The sequence below is a fragment of the Pygocentrus nattereri genome, chromosome 3 (genome assembly GCF_015220715.1).
Source record: "Pygocentrus nattereri isolate fPygNat1 chromosome 3, fPygNat1.pri, whole genome shotgun sequence".
Taxonomy (NCBI): domain Eukaryota; kingdom Metazoa; phylum Chordata; class Actinopteri; order Characiformes; family Serrasalmidae; genus Pygocentrus; species Pygocentrus nattereri.
Window position 1 is genome coordinate 42,904,114 of NC_051213.1, and position 12,747 is coordinate 42,916,860.

Genomic DNA, 12,747 nt, shown 5'->3' on the forward strand with positions numbered 1-12,747 from the left:
CAGGGATCCAACTTGCGATCTCCCGATGATAGGGCCAATGCTTAGACGGTTGTGGCACTCGGGAGCTCCCTGCAGATGCAAATTTTGCGCTGGGTGGAGCTCAGTGTGGAGCACACCTGAAAACGGAGCCCACCGTGGCAGATAAACAGGGCCCAAACTGTTCCCACAAAGTTGGGAGCATGAAATTGTCCAAAATCTCTTGTTGTGCTGAAGCATTGAGTTCCTTTCACTGGAACTAAGGGGCCGAGCCCAACTCCTGAAAAAAACCAACCACAAACCATAATCCCTCTTCCACCAAACTTTACACATGGCACGAGGCAGTCAGACAAGTACCGTTCTCCTGGCAACCGCCAAACCCAGACTTGTCCATTGGATTCCCAGATGGACAAGAGAACTCCAGAGAACACGTCTCCACTGCTCTAGAGTTCAGTGGTGGCGTGTTTTACACCACTGCATTCGGCGCTTCGCATTGCGCTTGGTCATGTAAGGCTTGGATGCAGCCAAACCCATGAAACTCTCTACGCTGTTCTTGAGCTAATCTGAAGGCCACATGGTATGGAGGTCTGTAGCGATTGACTGCAGAAAGTTGGCAACCTCTACGCACTAAGTGCCTCAGTATCCACTGACCCCGCTATGTCATTGTACGTGGCTGACCACTTTGTGGCTGAGTTGCTGTCGAGTTACTGCCAAGATAAATAGTTCCCTTGTCTTATCATTTGTTATCTTATTTCCTGTATGGTTCAGGATGAAGTGGAGGTAGAGGTGTTCAGCCTCACTGCTGTGAGAATCCAGGCTCCACTAGTGCAAATGCCTGTGGGAACGGAGGTTAGTCTGTCTCTGCTTCTTTACATCTTTCTATTCTTTTCTGCCTCTCTTTTTTTCTGTCTGTTTGTTTGCTCTCCTCTGACGTGATGTTTTGCTGTGATTGCAGATGCCAGTGTATGTGATGGGAAGTGACAGTGCTCAGAATCCTCTAGCTCTGGGCAGCGTGGAGGATGGACTCAGCTTCATCTGGAGTCTGGGCAAGCTTGGGGTACTGGAGATCCAGCCACGACACACACAGGTAAAGTGCACACAAGTATATTCAGATAGATACACACACACACACAATCTAAAGACATTTTTGCTTGTAGGAAGGGCTGCAACGAATGGCTATTTACATGATCCATTAGGTGGTCCATTATACCACCTAATGTTTCTCAGCTAGCTGGCTTTGATTAATCAGCTAGTTGGGAAACAAAAACCTGCAGAAATAAGTTGAATTAAATTCAATTTAAGTCCTGTACAGGCTGTTTTTCTGGATGTCTCCTCCAACAATCAATCAAAATAAGTTAAAAGGCTTCTGTGTAGTCGACAACATCATATAATGCAGTATTATATTGCAGACAACACACTAACAGGACACATGAAATCATCTTTGTAGACGAGAAAATTGTCATAGTTTTTGGGTTTTTTTTTATTTTATTTTTTTTATTTCCCTATTTCAATAACATGACATAAATGGGAAGCACAAACGTCATCAAACCAGTGAATTGCCAAATTGAATAGCTACCAACATTTTCTATATCATTATTGTCACTGTTCATGCTATTACACACTGCTACCTTGTGCTACTTTGGTGTACCAAGAAACTACCCTTCATTTATTACATTTCCAGTCCAGAAAGCCATAAAGTACAATTTCTAAAAGAAAATTAAGCTTCACTCTTGCATCAGATCTGAAAAATCTACAGGTATTTCCATCCATCCTTCCACTGTGAATAGACCGAAAGAATGTGTAGAAAGTGCAGAAAGTGCAACCAACTTCTAAGACTGACTAAGACCTGCAGATTTCTTTTCTTTGAAAAACTGAAATCAGGTTTCCTGAATGGAAATGGAATGGAAACTGTAATAAAGGCAAAGTGTAGACACACTGAATCTTTTAATATGCTTATTTAGGGAGGCTTCTATGTATTTTTTTTTGGTTAAATAAATGTTTTCTGCTTTTTTCCTGAAGCTGAAAAATGAATAGCTTTTACCTAATGGCTTCTTTGACTGGTTATTAAAGAAATGAAGGGTAGTCTTTGACTTGAGCAGAGGTAGGTATATTTAATTAGCTGGCTTCTCAGTGTTGTCATGCTGTCTTTTTTCTGTAGGCAGGTGTCAGTGTGTCGCCTTCACACAGTTTCTCAGTGCTGGTGAAGGCTTGTTCAGCAGGCAGGACCAGTCTCAAAGTGTGTGTGCAGCCCACTAACACCTCACTCTCAGACCAACTCACTGATGAGATACAGATACTGGTAAATATGCAAAATAAATAAAATAACAGTGACAGCCAACAAACCATTGAGCTGCAGTTGTTTGATGCACTGGGATACATTATTCAGCACTCAGTTCCCATGCTGTTCTCTCTGACTCACTCTCAGGTGTTTGAGGTGATGCAGTTAAATGCTGGAACATCCACATCCGTTCTCATGTCTCCACACTCCCAATATGTCTTGCAGAGCAACAAGTGAGTATCTTAAGATAGTAGGGCTGCAATAGTGAATCAGTAGAAGCGGTATATGGATGAGATTAGTTTTACTTGGAGAAGTGGATTAATGCAATTAATACTGGAGTTTTTCTGATTTTTTTTTTTTTTTTTTTGGTCCGAATGTCAGTAATTAAGTTTTTATGGACTGTGCCCTCTAATGACAGTAAAGATTCCAGTGGCTTTCACCCAAGATAAAACAAAACGTAGAAAGACCAGGCTACTCCAACAGACTATTTGGGCAGGATTCGTTTTCCAGGAGATGGAGTATTGCCAATTTACCACATGACACCTGTAGTGTTTGACCAATTCACACTGGGTAAGCAATCACAGTATAAACAACAGAGATGGTGTGGCTACTCAATTTATGTTCTGAAAACTTGCTAAAACATTTAATTTAACCATTATTAAATTTACCTTAAACATCTGTCCTGCAGTCTTATGTGAATGCAGTGTATCATTTGCAGCTTGGGATTTCACAGCAAACAGTCAATATGCACCACATAAATGTGTAATGCTTTCTATTTAATTTTTACCTTCTGAGTTGTACATGTGAGATGGGACAGTAATGTTATGTCAGGTTGATTTTAGCCACAGAGAACACCAGTAAACGATTCTTCAAGTGTTTCCATACTTCGACAGACAATAATGGCATGTTCACCGATTGGTCTGATTTGTCATTTGCACAGGGTTAATAAAACCTCGGGTTGTTTCTGCTGCTCGTTTTATGGATAGTATAAGGTGCTGGAATCTTTAACGGGGCTGGGGTGCACAGACAATTAAAATGACTGATATGGGCCATTGGGATGGAACTAAGAGAAAAGCTGGGAAAACTTACAATACACCACTGTATTACAGTATCCCAATGTAAAATGAATTCCGTCTGAACAGGAATTTCCATGTTGATAGAAATTCTATCTTAACCTGTAGAAAAGTGTTTTTTTTTTAAGTATTGAGGCAGAAAAGTATGTATATGGCCCAAATCAAAACTTTGATGCATCAGTTTTTTATTATACATGAAAGTTTAGCCCTACCAGTACTTTTTTTTTTTTTTTTTTGATAATTTGATATATTTTGTATTTTTCCAGGCACTCTATCTGCCCAGTGCGCTATTCTCTCTGCCAGTGTGTGTCAGGGGCAGGGCTTGTTACTATTGATGACAAAGGTGTGCTGAGTGCAGGGCCTGATACCGGAGTTGCCCTTTTGGAGATCATTGCAATGGAAGAATGTGGCATCAACCAAACTCTTTTAATCACTGTGAAGGTAAAAGTGTAAGAGGTTGGTATTATTGGCCTTTGTGAGTTGTGCCAGTTCATCCAAGGACATGAGACAGTGAAATTTTAGAACATTGTAGACAGCAGTTTTCAAAAACTTTACCTTTAAAACCCAGCATCCACACTGATGATGATATTAAGCACCACAGTGATTTGTCATATCAGTTGTGTCACATAACTCTTTTCGAAACTTGTTCTGTAGCATATCTTCAGGCTGGTTTTACACGGTGAAACTTGCATGCAGACTTAGTTGTTAGGTGGTTTATTGGATGACTGAAAATGAGATCCTCCATGAATAACTTTATGCGAGATTGGTAGCGTTTCATTTGGTCTGCTTCCTGAGCCGTCACAACACACAAACGAGTTTCTTGAAGATAATGTTTCTGTAACCAGCTGGCTTAACTAGCCAGCTAACACTAACAGTGGTTTAAACAGCTACCCTTCTTTAGCCTACTGTTAGAACGATACATATTCATTTTAGTTATATATAAAATTCATTACAGTTGTTCATTGTATTCTCTTTACACTCCCTAATTTTACAGAGTGGAGATTCCTTTGTATCAAGTAAAACCCTAATGTCTACTTAAACATGAATTTGAAGGCTTACACAAAACAGGTAAAATGTATGTAGAAAATATATAGTTAAAAACCGTAGATAAAAGATAGATATGTAGATAGAAAAAGAGAAAAATTATACAAAGACATTACAATTTCCTCAAATATGCAAATGTAAATACCACTTGGCAGGTAACTTTGTGTAGTGAGAGCAATACAATGTATTAATACAATCTGCTTTATTAAGGTAATTAATCAGCAATCAGATGTCTTTCATAGAAATGTCTTGTGTGCAACTTAGCTGTAACTGTCAAGGCTTCGGCTGGTTTAACATGGAACTTACATGCAACTAGTTGCATGCAGCTTGACAATTACATTAATCCATTCATGTACACATGTAAGCGTATTTATAGCATTTATATAATGTTAGGTTTTCCCACCTGTCACTACTCTTCTTTTCTATAGGTATATATTTATCTTTTGTCTGTTTTTATGATGTATTTAACTTTCAAATCTTTTCTGTGTGTATGCCTTTGAAAATTTATGTCAAAGTAGCTTTTATGGAGGTATATGATACCTTGTTCATCCTGTCCTTCAAGCACTTCAAGTTCATTGATGAGTAAAGAGAAGATAAAATGAATCTAACTATGGAAAATCAGTCGTTTGAAGTTGTGTATAATCAGCCTAAGACTGTGGTCTAAATGTGTTTTGAACATATTCAACTGCTGCTGCCATCCAATGTTCTAAAACTAGAAATTAGAAAGTGGCTTTGAAAACATTCTGAAATTCTCATCTTGCTGGTGAAGTGTGAACTGGGCTAAACAGTGCTGCGTGTTGTGCTGCAGGTGTCAGCAGTGTGGTTTGTGCGGGCGGTCTCTGAGTCATCTCTGCACAGCGAGGGTGATGGAGCTTTGCCTGCCTTCCCTTTGGGCTGGAGGATACGCATCTCTGCTCTGTATTACGACAACTTAGGCCAGCGCTTCCATGCTCACAATACACTTACGCACATCACCACCAACAGGTACATCACAAAAAAAACATGCCTATTATCACCATTAAAGGATTAGTTTTACAAAAAAAAATCTAATTTACACAGTCTTGCAGTTGCCCCAAATGGAGTTGATCAGCCATGACATTTGGAGTTTTGTCAGTGCGTTTGTCCAGTTTTTTATAGAGCCGGGACGTCATACAGTGTCTGAAACCACACAAGTAAATCTATTTGAGATTACTTAATATGGTTTGAAGCAGGTAAGTTGATGATTCACTGATTGACTGTTAAATGAGCTATTGTTAAGCCAGTGCAAAGAAATATTCATTTGAATATATTAATGATTTTATTTCATTTCCACTAAACAGATCCTATTTAAAAAGGCACCTGTATTATTTAAGTTTGATGATTCAAGAAATGTTTTTGAATTGCATGCATGGGAGCTCAACAGACAGTTGGTTCGGCTAGATAGGTGTACAAAAAATTAAGCATGCAGCTAAAAATAGTAGGGCTGCATCTGTTGACTGTTTTCATTTGGAACTAGGCCATATGGCATTAATGTAACATCACAATACTTCAGGACGTTTTCACAATACACAATTGTTAGCTATAGGAAATGACATTTCATTTATTATTGTTTTTGCACTTTTGCGTAAATTGTACCTGAACTGGAAACTCTGATCTGGCTTTGTTTGAACAGCAGTGAGCAGTGACCGAGAGCAGAAACATTGTCTTTTTGACCATTGTCTTAAAATCAAAACAGTTGATCAGCTTTTGTCAGTAAACGGGGGAGTGATGAAGGGTTTTAAGAGTTTTCTAACCACTGTATACTGGAACACATGCTAAACTCATCCACATTGACTTTAACAGTAGGTGCAGTCTGAATAATTTTCCTACAGCTCTGGACAGCTAGCTAGCCAGCACGCTCTCATTTATTCTCACTTATCAAAGCAAGTGAAAGCCTGCTTGCAGAGGTAAGCGTAACGACTATTCGAGTGGCTTTTCCCTTTTCAAATTCCACTTCCTTTTCAACTGCCCAATAAATGATGAAATCTGTTGTTTTAAAGTACGTTGTTTAACACGATCACGTCTAATTCACATTTGGAATGGCTGTTTCATGAATTGAGATGCATGCATTAATTGGGGCCGAGTTTCAAAGGAGTTGTAAGATGCTTTACTTTACACAACTGAAGTGCAGTTTAATTTTCAAGCAACTAAATTTGCAATGGAAGTTTCATCAGGTGGAGTCTTATTTTTTCTACAGAAATGAAGTTTATAGAGATGGTAACATTGCACACTACCGCTGTCTGCTGGAACAACTGTGTGTCAGCACAACCATGGCATTAAATGTACACACCAATCATAAATATGCTGTCCCTCCCCCCCCTCTCTCTCTCGCTCTCTCGCTCTCTTTCTCAGAGATGACCTGGTGCAGGTGACTACAGACACAAACAGCCACTCATTCTTGGTACAGACGGTGTCTCCTGGTTTAACTGTTCTGGGGATTGAGGGAGACCACTCCAACCCGGCTCTGTGTGACTACACGCCGCTGCCGGTGCTGCCTGCCATCTCGGCGCCTCCAGCAGTGCTGCGGCCTGGAGACACAGTCTGCTTCAGCTCACCTCTCACTGACCGCAGCGGTACGCCATCCATCATCTCTCCAATGAGCCAGTTAAGCTGTTCACATACTTGCAACACAAGTCACTTACAAACAGTAAAATGAAGAAGCTCACAAAACAAAAATCTTCTGTATTCATCTAATTCATTTGTTCATTCATTACATTTAAGTAACTAGTTAACTAAGAATACATTCGCTCTTACACTGCCAGCTTGCAGTTTGCACAGAGAAATTAGCAAAGAAGTTTTTATTTGTTGCATTACAACAGAATGATTCTAGCACAGTGGTGCAACTGTGTTTGCCTAGCGTTGGTAGTAACATGTGACATGTAGATGACTAAATTGGAGAAAAAATTGGGTAAAAAAAAAAAAAAAGAACAGAACAGTTCTAGACTCTAACAGCACTGATTCAAATACCTGAGGATGGTTCACCTTGATTATTTCTGTAACTGGTAAATTAGTAAACTTTTTTACAATGGTTGACTAATCTGATTACGTTTCTGCTTCATGGAGAAATAAATTCAGTTCAATAATGATGTGAATTGGAAAATTCACTATTAAAATATTAAAAGGCCCATATCCTATATTTTTATTGTATTTTTTTTCTTATGGTCCACTTAGGATCCTGCTCATGGCTTTATATACCAAAAAGTTATTCAGTTTTACACTCTTCCAGCTCCTCTTTATCCTGTAGAATAAGCACTGTTTTTGCTACTGTTTTTGCTCAAACATGAAAATGATAGTCGACAAGGACATTCCAAGTGGACTTGTCCACAATGGGGTGGACAAAGCAAAGACTTGGCAAACAAAAACAGTATTTTTTTTTCTTCTTAAAAACAGAAAGAATCTTGTGATGATTGACATTTCTTAAGATTTTATTGAGTTAAAATCAAATTTGAGACAGTTTTAGTAGCTGTAGATTTCTGACTGTTTTTGGTAATATGTTTTTACAGGAAGTTGCTATAAATGACACACTAATCTAGTTCTGACTCACTGTTTCACAGCTTATATTAGCAAAACAGCTATTCCTTTAAAGCAAGATTAGACCATCTTTCCAGATAGATGTTGATGCTGTGTGCTGAAAAAACAGCTGGGTTGGGTTGATCACATTGACGGAGACTATCCTTACACCCAAGCTTATAGCCAGATGTCTTGTGGAAAATTAGTGAGAGTAAAATAAAGTTTAATTTCTTTTTGTCCTTTATCCCTGTATCCTCAGGTCAGCATGGCACATGGGATGTGTCGTCCAGTCAGATTCTTCGGGTGGACCCAGAAACGGGGGCGGCACTTGCAAAGAATTCTGGGACAGTGGTGGTTTATTACTGGCTGGAGGGAGGTCAGCAAGCTCTTCGCGAGGTAAAGGCGGCACTGTGTGCTTATGCATCCAAATGAACAAAGTTTTATGTCTTTGAGTTTTAGGGATAAGACTCGCTAGATGTAGTTGAAACACTGTTATGGCAGTACTAGAGCTACGATACCGTTCTACATTTGAAGACTCTAAAGGACTCTGAAGTCCAATGTTGTTATCTGCTCTGCTACCTGAGCATGGCCAGACCAACGACACTACTGAGCTCTCTCCATAAAGAAGGGGAAACAAACAACTTCTTAGCACCATCTTGTGGACTTCTATTGTACACTATTTGTCAACTAATGGACTTAGTAAAGTAAAATATGAATAATAGATAATTGAAAAATAGAAAGTGAAAAAAATTCTCCAGCTTGCATGTTTTGATATTATTTCACCTAAAATATTGCAGTTGACAAAATAGCTTGTACGCCAACCAGCCAAGCACACCCCCATGTATCTGTACTCACTGTCCATTTTATCAGCTCCACTTAAGATATAGGGGCTCTCTCTAGTTCTGCAATTACAGACTGTTTCTTTGCATGCTTTGTTTAGCCCCCCTTTACCCTGTTCTTCAATGGCCAGGACCCCCACAGGACCACCACAGAGCAGGTATTATTTGGGTGTTCTCAGCACTGTAGTGACGCTGGCCTGGTGGTAGTGTGTTTAATGTGTGTTGCACTGGTCTGAGTGGATCAGACAGAGTTTTTAAACACCTCAATGTCACTGCTGGAATGAGACCCAAAAATATCCGGCCAACAGCGTCCTGTGGGCAGCATCCTGTGACCACTGATGAGGGACTAGAGGATGACCAGCACAAACTGTGCAGCACAAGGGGAGCTGTTCTCACAGGCTTTACAGCTATAAGGTGGACTAACAGGATAGAGTCTAATAGAGTGGACAGTCAGTGTTTTTAAAAACTCCAGTTTTTCCACTGCTGCACTTGATTCCCTGATGACAGCACAATGAAAACATTCTCTGTTGTGCAGGTGACAGTGAAGGCTGCATCTGTCCCTACACTGTCCCCTCCTGAGAACCGGCTCCTAACTAACTGGCCACTGGCACCTGACTACATTGTAGAGCTCAACACTAACAACTCAGCTGCTAACACAGGTGAGTCTTGTGGCCTGGGCTTAAATAAATAAATACAGTTCAAAACAAACACAACTTAGCTCCCTGTCTTTCAGTGATGCGAAAGGAAATGAAAGTTGATATATTGATAATACAGTGAACGAACAGTGAACTTGTGTAGTAACACATTTCAAATCAGATGCAGAACAGTGAGCATAGAGCATTAGCAGATTATTAGTGGATAATAATTGACATTGGAGGCCTCGTGTCATGTGATAGGGTCATGTGCTTGAGTCTGTGTAGAATGTAATGGAGAACTCTTAAGTGCACTATTCTGTAGTAAGAAATGTACAGCGTGTTAGTGACTAACCAAGGCTAATGGTTCAGAATGTTCTATAGATGAATAGGTTAATGGAAATGAATGCCTAAAAATGGCAAGACTCATAAGAAGGTTGATAATAAGTCAGGAGATACATATTCTAAAAGTTGAAACATTTTGATTGCCTTGTAAACATACAGCAGTATTAAATGTTTATTCTCTAATGTTATAACAGTAGTTTGAAATAATTCAGGACAAAAAAAAAAATTCTAAAGAGTATGCAGTACAGTTATATGCATGGCATATTATTATTAATAATAGGAAGGCAATATGATCTTTTGCTTTTCTTTTCTATGACTCTGTTTCAGCCCAGTGCTCACTTAGACAGCAGGAATCTATAGAAAAGACACTGCAGCCTGAAGCTGAGCTGTGTTGTATTCTACACTTCAGCGCCCCCTACAAACAGCTTAACACACTGCAGGCTGTGTTCCACACTACACCTCTGTATTATATGGACACTGGTGAGGAGAATGGAAAACCATGAATTTAACAATATTGACATTCACTTACACACACACACACACACACACACACACACACACACACACACACACACACACACACATTTTCTAAGCTGGGTTGCAGGGGGTGCTGGAGCCTTTCGGCCTGCGGTCAATGGGCAGAACGCAGGAAACACCCTGGACAGGTCATATTTGCACAAACACTCAGGTGCAGAATTCTTTTGCAGTGAATGTTTTTACACAATTAAAATTATTTTATTTAAAGCAAAACCTTGTCAGTTTCGGGGATTTGGAGACTTCTCTGGTGCAAATATGCAATGTGTGGAAGGAGGTTTTGCAACGTTGCTTGTGCTTCGGACCCCTTCCATTTGACCTATTTAAAGCTACACTTGGTCAGTTTTTGGGATTTTAAGTTATTTTTGTGCAGAAAAACGTTTGTGTTTCATCGGTTGTGCTTCAGACCCCTTCCCCAAGGGGATGATTCTAATGATTGCAAGCGCAGAATCAGTCTTAGCTCAGTTGAAGGTGTCTTCCAAGGATGTAAGTGAATTATGTACTATTGTTATTGTATCTTCATTAGTGTAATGCTGATTTAGCATTTCAGACCTAAACACCGAGCCAGGCCTTCTTTTTGAGTCTGTGTGTGACATTTATACATATGATGTGATGTGAAAACTCCCACAAAATCTGACCTGATGCCGCTGACTTTAAATAATTACTATGTAACACTGACAGCACAATATTTTAGCTTTGTTTATTATTTTGTTCTAATATTTTAGAAGAAACATGAAATCATGGTATGAGATTATTTTACTGGTGTTTGCACAAGTAAATTCAGGTATGCAGTTAACTTTTTTTTTACCCTTTGTTTCTCCTTTTCAGCTCAGTACGGTTGCAGGATCTCAGTGCAGCCTCAGTCAGACCCAGTCCTCCACCTCCTCTCCTCGCTCTCTTTCTCCATCTCTCTCTCAGCTTCTCTTCAAGCCCAATCCCCCTTGGCTGTTTTTCCCTTATCTCCCCCTGCTTCTGTCCAGCTCCCTTATGTGCCAGCCTTTCACTGCCCCAACACCCACATAAACCTCACACCTCAGCAGCCTGTGGCTGAGATCACTGTGACGGGCACCAGTGAGATGCTAAATAATCTGAAAGTAAGAGACCTAGAGAGTCGCTGTGATCCACTCTGTCAGTCATACGAAATGCTGCTCAAAGAATCTTTGTATAGTTTGTATTTGTGATTCATGCTCTGGATTTCTCTGCTGCCTGTTCAGTTTCACTCAGACAACCCAGACATCATGCTGTCAGAGCCCAGCCTTTCAGCTGAGAATCCAGCCCTCTGCCTTGTATCAGTCTACTTGGCTGTCATCCAGTCCACAGAAAAGGCCTCTCTTCCTGCCAGTATTACAATCTACACACCCCTGTCGCCCCAGACACACATCGTCAGAGTGAGCATCCTAAACGACAGCCAGACAGCGACAGGTCAGGGCAAACGACACACATATACATGAGGGATGGGCATTTTGGTCAAGTCTGATATTCAGATTTTTAATGCATTACTTGTAATAATTGTGCAATAATAAGCCCCCACACACATCCCACACACCACTTACAAGAAAAAAATTTAAAAGGGCGTAGAAGTCTTAACTACAGGCTACCAGACAAATCTAGAGAAAGGTGTTAGTCTTCAAGATAGACAGAAAAATGCTTAATCGTCTGTTTTCACCTCAGTTGATTTTACTAGCTTAACCACATCATCTTTCACCTCATAATTTTAGCTGGAGAACAGCAACTTTGTGGCAAGTTAATTAGCTGATACCAAATCTGATAAATTCACTAAACAATTTTGAAAGTTTTATTCTATTAAATCCATCCATCCATTTTCCAAGCCGCTTCTCCGTCAGGGTCGTGGAGTCTATTAAATCCATGTAAGTAATTCAAAATGAGCTTTGTTTATCGGTCATCACGATCTGCCACCTGGCTCCTGAGACCCTCTTCTGGAGTGTGGTAGCCTTTAGTTTAGTTTACTTTAATTTAGCGCAGTATGCACTCTTCTTATGAATAAACAGATAAACTGTTAACAAAATGTAAGAGAGCCCTCTGGCAGACATCTCGGTGAAATACACTTATGGACAGACAGATCCCTCTTGCTTTGCAGTTCAGCAGTTTTGCATTTAGTTTAACTAGTGGTTGTGTGTGTATGTGTGTGTGTGTGTGTGTGTGTGTGTGTGTGTGTAATATATATATATATATATATATATATATATATATATATATATAAATAAAAATTCTATAACCTGAAGACTGTCATGCTTGTTAAATAACTTGTATGCCTTTTTTTTTTTTTTGTTGTTTTAGGTCAGCTTGAGGTGTGGCATGCCAGTCCTGTTCGCCAGTTGTTCGATTTCCAGCTCATTGTGCTGTTTGCCCTGTTTGCTGTGTTGGCTGTAATTTCAGTCATGTTCATTGGTATAGTACCTCACAATTTTAACCAGGATTTTACTGTTCTTTAGGCAAGACTATAATAGCAGCCTTGATGTATGCTTACTGTTTTTGTG

General features: G+C 39.8%; 1 protein-coding gene across 1 annotated transcript in view; it reads left to right on the plus strand.

The window, feature by feature from the left end:
* Positions 1-12,747, plus strand: part of LOC108429905 (nuclear pore membrane glycoprotein 210-like) — a 56,690-nt gene that overhangs the window by 43,442 nt on the left and 501 nt on the right. Inside the window, exons 23-35 of the mRNA XM_037537181.1 lie at positions 745-825; positions 932-1,063; positions 2,135-2,275; positions 2,402-2,487; positions 3,594-3,768; positions 5,180-5,355; positions 6,742-6,962; positions 8,159-8,295; positions 9,274-9,397; positions 10,043-10,195; positions 11,078-11,343; positions 11,464-11,671; positions 12,548-12,658. Coding sequence (XP_037393078.1) covers positions 745-825; positions 932-1,063; positions 2,135-2,275; positions 2,402-2,487; positions 3,594-3,768; positions 5,180-5,355; positions 6,742-6,962; positions 8,159-8,295; positions 9,274-9,397; positions 10,043-10,195; positions 11,078-11,343; positions 11,464-11,671; positions 12,548-12,658 — 2,011 coding nt within the window. The remainder of the gene's footprint in view (positions 1-744; positions 826-931; positions 1,064-2,134; positions 2,276-2,401; positions 2,488-3,593; positions 3,769-5,179; positions 5,356-6,741; positions 6,963-8,158; positions 8,296-9,273; positions 9,398-10,042; positions 10,196-11,077; positions 11,344-11,463; positions 11,672-12,547; positions 12,659-12,747) is intronic.